The sequence below is a fragment of the Nerophis ophidion genome, linkage group LG06 (assembly GCF_033978795.1).
Source record: "Nerophis ophidion isolate RoL-2023_Sa linkage group LG06, RoL_Noph_v1.0, whole genome shotgun sequence".
NCBI classification, from domain to species: Eukaryota; Metazoa; Chordata; class Actinopteri; order Syngnathiformes; family Syngnathidae; genus Nerophis; species Nerophis ophidion.
Genome location: NC_084616.1, coordinates 35,634,669 through 35,642,218, shown reverse-complemented (window position 1 = coordinate 35,642,218; position 7,550 = coordinate 35,634,669). Strand labels below are relative to the sequence as shown.

General features: G+C 43.0%; 1 protein-coding gene across 3 annotated transcripts in view; it reads left to right on the top strand.

Moving 5' to 3' along the window:
• The first annotated feature begins 379 nt into the window (after positions 1-379).
• The window catches only part of ahcyl1 (adenosylhomocysteinase-like 1), a 31,168-nt gene continuing 23,997 nt past the window's right edge, over positions 380-7,550 (top strand). Inside the window, exon 1 of one of the 3 annotated variants that reach the window (XM_061903574.1) lies at positions 380-774. In XM_061903574.1, coding sequence (XP_061759558.1) covers positions 583-774 — 192 coding nt within the window. In that variant the 5' untranslated portion in view covers positions 380-582. The remainder of the gene's footprint in view (positions 775-7,550) is intronic. The other 2 variants (XM_061903573.1, XM_061903575.1) reach the window with 2 other exon arrangements.

Here is a 7,550-nt window from a genome sequence, read left to right as displayed (position 1 = left end):
CTGCTTGGCACTCAGCATTAAGGGTTGGAATTGGGAGTTAATTCGCCAACAATGATTCCCGGGCGCGGCCACCGCTGCTGCTCACTGCTGCCCTCACCTCCCAGGGGGGGATCAAGGGTGATGGGTCAAATGCAGAGAATAACTTTGCCATACTAGTGTGTGTGTCACAATCATTGGTACTTTAACTTTTTTTTTTTTAATAAAAAAAAACATTACGTAAGACTAAAATAATAGCTGGTATGTACAAACAACTTCGAAAAGCTGACATTTTTTCAAATGTTTGTTGTCTCGTTTCCCTCTAAGGAGCTCGTGGGTAGACGCTAAGTCCCGCCCCCACACTTGCTCAGGTGACACAGCCTCCACGCGCCGCCCCTCCCCTCAGAGATGCTGCCTGTGGATGACAGCCGAGCAGCCGCAGTGCCGAAGAAGTGTTGCCCCGACCTTCTTCTCCCACCAAGTCATCCGATAGAAAACAGGTGAAGCATCTCCCCACGAAGTTGACAATCTTGCTGCTGCGCGTCGCTGCTTTTTTAGCGGCGGTCACTCCAGTCGAGGTAACGGGACACTTGCCACTCGGATGCGATGACCGACTCGGCGGTGGACGACAAGGCGGAGGTTAAACAAGGCACTAAATATGTCAAGGAAACGGAGAACGTCGCGGAGAAATACTCGGCGTTGACCGTGAGCAAGAACAGCAGCGACGTGAACATGAACGTCGGCGAAATGCCCTCCGCAGCCTTCACCGCAGTCCCCACGCTGAAATCCGTCAAGAAGGTTAGTGCAAGCACCGCCGCCATCGGCCGAGCAGGGCTCCAGGGCCGGGGGTGCTTGGTGGCACGTTGTCCCGGTTGTTAGTAACACAATGCCTCACTATTTACTCCACGGTGCTGTTTTACAACCATTTCAAGGAGTGTCGTCCTTAATGACAACATTATGAGTGTTTGCACAAACTAATGATATACGAACTGCGTCAAAAAATAATAATCACCAAAACATGAGAAACTCTTCACTGTAAAAACGCCTTGTGTGCGCCATCTTGTGTTTATCCAATCAGAGTGGCTTTTCTAAAAGCTTGCCTTATAAGCCATCCTGCTCATTTAGATGACAATCATGCCAAACATCCTGCAGCTCAGAGAGAGCGATGATTGAGCCATTCTGTACTTGAGCTCAGACAACCATGTCATTGCTCATTGATAATGGCTCCATTCTTAGTTTCTTCCCAACATCCATCCATCCATTTTCTACCGCTTGTCCCTTTTGGAGTCGCGGGGGGCTCGCTGAAGCCTATCTCAGCAGCATTCGGGCAGAAGGTGGGGTATACCCTGGACAAGTTGCCACCTCATCGCAGGACCAACACAGATAGACAGACAACATTCACACTCACATTCACACACTAGGGACCATTTTAGTGTAGCCAATCATCCTATCCCCAGGTGGATGTCTTTGGAGGTGGGAGGAAGTCGGAGTACCCGGAGGGAACCCACGCAGTCACAGGGAGAACATGCAATCTCCACACAGAAAGATCCCGAGCCTGGGATTGGAACCAAGACTGCTCAGGACCTTCGTATTTTGAGGCGGATGCACTAACCCCTCTCCACCGTGCTGCCCATTCATCCATCCATACATCCATCCATACATCCATCCATCCATCCATCCATCCATTTTTCTACCGCTTGTCCCTTTTGGGGTCGCGGGGGGCGCTGGTGCCTATCTCAGCTACAATCCGGCGGAAGGTGGGGTACACCCTGCACAAGTCTCCACCTCATCACAGGGCCAACACAGATAGACGGACAACATTCACACTCACATTCACACACTAGGGCCAATTTAGTGTTGCCAATCAACCTATCCCCAGGTGCATGTTTTTGGAGGTGGGAAGAAGCCAGAGTACCCGGAGGGAACCCACCCAGTCACGGGGAAAACATGCAAACTCCACCCAGAAAAATCCCGAGCCCGGGATTGCCCATTTTCTAATAATAAAAATAATGGATTAGATACATTACGCTTATTTATTATGAGATACTCAATGAGAAGTGGGAACCCATCATTTATTCGCACCTGGTGGTGGTAAGCTTCCTTTGAGGGACGGTGTGGCGCAGTTGGGAGAGTGGCTGTGCGCAACCCGAGGGTCCCTGGTTCAATCCCCACCTAATACCAACCTCGTCACGTCCGTTGTGTCCTGAGCAAGACACTTCACCCTTGCTCCTGATGGGTGCTGGTTAGCGCCTTGCATGGCAGCTCCCTCCATCAGTGTGTGAATGTGTGTGTGAATGGGTGAATGTGGAAATAGTGTCAAAGCGCTTTGAGTACCTTGAAGGTAGAAAAGCGCTATACAAATACAACCCATTTGTAGCCACAGCTGCCCTGGGGTTGACTGACGGAAACGAAGCTGCGAGTTTGCACCTACGGCCCCTCCGACGACCACCTATCATTCATTCATCATTCATTCACCAGTGTGAGCGGCACCAGGGGGGAAAGGGTGAAGTGACCTGCCCAAAGGCAGCGATTTGGATGTCAGGAGGCGGGGAGCGAACCTGCAACCCTCAGGTTTCTGGCACGGCCGCTCTACCCACTACATCATACCGCCCCCTTGGACACTTTTGTTCTTTCTGAAAGAACATAAGTGTCCAGGCATTTTCTGCCAAAGCATGTGGGATCCGTTTTGGAAGGTTATTATTACAATGTCAGCTTGTTCTTGGAAATTTTTCGTACGGTTTTTGTTTTGATTTTATTTTGACTATATGCCGCGAGCCAACATAACTTGATCTGCGGGTTGCAAATGGCCCCTGGGCCACACTTTGGACACCCTGAAAAGATTGTGGTACATCCATGCTAACATGAATTGATTAACATGGACCCTGACTTAAACAAGTTGAAAAACTTATTCGGGTGTTATCACTTTGTGGTCAATTGTTCGGAATATGTACTGTACTGTGGAATCTACGAATAAATGTTTAAACCAACAATCAATCACATATTTACTGTTTCGCATTACAACATGTCCTAAAATCATTCCAATTACAGGGCCTCGAAAGAGTCCTGTATTGTTATTTTTCGTCACTACCTCACCGTGTCGGGAATGGGTAATTTGCGCACTGGGCAATATTTTCGAGTTTGTAAGATATATTGATATATTTTTAAACAAGATATGAATTAAAAAAATATCGTAGTATCGATATAATGTATTTCAAGTAAAAATGACCAAACACTGCTTATTTGTTGTGTTTTTAGTTCTCCCTTGCTCACCATTCCCTCTCATGGGCTACTAAATCCCTCCCTTTCCTCCTTCTAAGATTGCTTGCAGTATAAGAACATCCAAGATTGGTTGGTTATTTGCTAAAATGAGTGACGATTCGTTGAGATTAGGGCAAAACATTCGGGGCAGGCCAATCAGAGGCAAGATATGGCGGGTCATGGAACCAGGAAAGGAAATCACAACAGACATCCCAAATGACGACGAGAGAATTGGAGAAAAAATAGAGGGAATATTCAAGTGGGCGATTTGTATATTAAAAAAACTAGTGCAAGATGGCAGAGGGATTCTCTTCTTTTGATGTTTCTTTTGGCGACCTTCAGGAAACCCACAATCCATCTACTTGGCCACATTTCGACAAATGTATGCGTCTGGATAAAACAATAATTTGAGTTGTGTACCATGTAAGCCCAAATTCAAACTGTTCTCGAGTTGCCAAGCCGGGCACATGTCGCACGAGAAATGCGGCCAAAAATGTATGCCGAAGTGAGGAAGATCATAGCCGCACAATTAAATCCATTACATCATCGCCTGGGAATTAAAAAGTGTCTGCCTGCTAATTAATTTTCTATTTATGTTTGATACATTTTGTAATTTTTGCACATCAGTGTTATTTATTTTACGTAGAAAGAATGTTTTTGAATTTTATTTATGTTATTTAATTCTGTGCTACCTAAACAGTTAGGGGGGGCGCTGGAGCCTATCTCAGCTGCATTTGGCCGGTAGGCGGGGTACACCCTGGACAAGTCGCCACATCATCACAGGGCCGCTGTCAATACCTATCTTGACTAAATGGGTTAATAAAAGTGCCACTGACTGTTTACAGTGCAGTTGTCCATCCATCCATCCATTTCCTACTGCTTATTCCCTTTTGGGGTCGCGGGGGGCGCTGGCGCCTATCTCAGCTACAATCGGGCGGAAGGCGGGGTACACCCTGGACAAGTCGCCACCTCATCGCAGGGCCAACACAGCTAGACAGACAACATTCACACTCACATTCACACACTAGGGCCAATTTAGTGTTGCCAATCAACCTATCCCCAGGTGCATGTCTTTGGAAGTGGGAGGAAGCCGGAGTACCCGGAGGGAACCCACGCATTCACGGGCAGAACATGCAAACTGCACACAGAAAGATCCCAAGCCTGGATTTGAACCCAGGACTGCAGGACCTTCGTATTGTGAGGCAGACACACTAACCCCTCTGCCACCGTGAATCTCGATCAAAAATGACTATCTTTATATTTATACTTTCACCTGAAAATATATTGAGATATATATCGAATATCGAGTTTAAGTAAAAATATATTGAGATATACTTTTGTGTCAGCACTAGGAAGAAGCAGAGTTTATTTGTTCCTACTCCTTATAGTCAGGCTTGTGAAAAATTCCCTATAGAAATGAGAATAAAAATCGATTAATTTGTTGAATTTGAAATGGGGTTGCAAACAGGAAGTGGAATCAAAATTCCTCAATGTGTTAATTTTTGTCTTATTTCAAAATCATGCTTACCATGAGTATATTCCATCCATAATTGTTTTACATATTTCATAAAAATAGTATTATGAAACTCATTGACACATTATATTTAATATATTTACAATATAATATAATATATTTTTATTTACCTATTAAGAATAACAACATATTTTTTATTACTGATTATTTAATGTGATGTGGTCTAACATATGAAGTACTTTGGAAAATAGTGGAAAAACATCACATTTTTGAATGCTTTACTTTATCCAAGTTGTAAAAATGAAGGGAATTAGCTCATTTTAATGTGAATATGGATGTTCTTGTTCAACCATGTAATTGTACTGTCAAGTGCATGTGCCTCACAATATCTAGGTCCTGAGTTCAATCCCGGGCTCGGGATCTTTCTGTGTGGAGTTTGCATGTTCTCTCCGTGACTGCGTGGGTTCCCTGCGGGTACTCCGGCTTCCTCCCACCTCCAAAGACATGCACCTGGGGATAGGTTGATTGGCAACGCTAAATTGGCCCTAGGGTGTGAATGTGAGTGCGAATGTTGTATGTCTATCTGTGTTGGCCTGGCAATGAGGTGGCGACTTGTCCAGGGTGTACACCGCCTTCCGCCCAATTGTAGCTGATATAGGCACCAGCACCCCCCACGACCCCAAAGGGAATAAGCGGTAGTAAATGGATGGATGTTTGTTAAAATTAAGTAGGTTTTAGAGAGTGTTTTAGGAGCATAGGACGTGTTTATCGGTGTGTGCGAAAACTGTGTGGGGGTTCATGAAGTTAAAGTACCACTGATAGTCGCGCACACACACTAGGTGTGGTGAAATTACCATCTGCATTTGACCCATCCCCTGGGAGGTAAGGTGAGTACTGAGCAGCAGCGGTGGCCGCGGTCGAGAATCATTTTGATAATTTAACCCCCAATAATGGGTCCCATTTTTATAGTGTTTGGTATGACTCGGTAGGGGTTCGAACTCACAACCTACAGATCTCAGAGGGGACACTAAACACAAGGCCACTGAGCAGGCTCATAAAGGCTTCAAATAGATATGATATTGATAAAAATTCCTACTTTGCGGGAATTCACCTACCACGAGAGGGTCTGGAACGTAACCCCTGTGATAATCAAGGAACCACTGTAATATATTTCTGTATGTTGTCACCTGCAAGCTTTCTTTTTACATATAGCGCCTCAGACAAACCAATGTGATTAACAAATTAGGTACATAAAAAATGGGGTATTTTGAGTTATATATGCACAGATTATGTAAATATTCTTAGCTTCAAATAAATATCTTAGCATCTTTTTCTTGATTAATTAATTGTGATTAATGCAGTGACGTGCTGCAAGGTAATGATATACATAGGCCTCTTTGTTCTTTTTTTTAATTTCTCAGCTATTGAAATGAAACATGATTCTTTGAAAAAATTAAATTTCATCTTCAGTTATTAAGATGTCAAGTTTTGATTTTACCTCCAAATCCCCAAACAAATGGTCTGACCTCAATGAAACAACAGTTTGCATAACCTGGCTGATGAAAGCACCGCAGTGTATACTGCTTTGGTGCTAGTACCGTATATTTGTCGCAGTGCATAATTCTAAAGAAGCTATCCATAGAAATGTGAACGTTTAACCAGTATTAGATAAATTGTTGTTGCCATGTTGTCACAGCTATTAGGCAAAACAGTTTGTAACATATGATTGTTTTTACTTTATGCCAACCATAGCATTACATTGTTTTTGCAGGTCAAAATAAGGCAATGGCATATGTATGATAAGTGTAGGGCAGCACCACAAATATAATGCAGTCCATAAACTAATTTGGCCAAAATGTGTACTATTATTTAGACATAATAAATTTTTTAAGTTTTTATAATAATGTGGTTTACTATATTTCCATTGATTTCATCTAAAGTACATACTTTGTAATGCTTGTATTCAATGTCATAATCAGAATATGCATTTTCCCAGCAATGACGTGCATAGATATTACATTGAACTCTGATGCCATAAAACGTAGACCGTAAGCCGCTGTTGGAAGTCTGTATAAAAACATATTGGATAGTAAGAATGTGCAGAACACTCGTGAAAACAAAGCTCTTTGTTATGAATAAATGTGAGATCCCAGTGTCAAACTGTTCCACTCGGTTGTGTAAAACATGTGAATGGGTGAAAGAAATACACATGGAGTTACACAAACAATGGCCGGGAAGATGAAGAAGACAATGTTGCATTGTCACATTGTTTAGCTTAGGGTGCAGAAACAAACACTTCAAAGTGTACATGTAGCTGTTGATATGGACATACAAGTGTGTGTGGGTGGGGGCATGAGTCAATGAGCACCTCCTCCTCCATTCTCCTTTCCATCAGTTACACAATGCACCCTGCTGGGAACGAGACAGGCCGTGTATTTGTTCATGCATTATCATTTTAATTTGATGCCAGTGGACTCTATGACATGCTTTCTCTTAAATACTGGTACAAAGAGTCATTTTGAAACTTGTGAAAACAAAACATTTTGAAACTAATACCTGAAGTTTTTTCGAATATCGGCAAAAAGGAGAGGGCTGGTTTTAGTTTTTCACATCAGGTGACTGACTTGGCAAAATACGAATACTGTTTCTTTGTCTTGAGAAGCTTAGGCTTATCCATGCTTGTTAGTTGATTCATAAAATGTATACACTGTGGAACCTTAAAAAATTCAATGCCCTTGAAGTTGTTTTATACAGTTGTTGTTTCTGCATTTTTTGGATAATTTGTGTTATTCATACAAAGTATGAATCATGTGCACCAGATTAAGTATTCAGCTAATTTTCA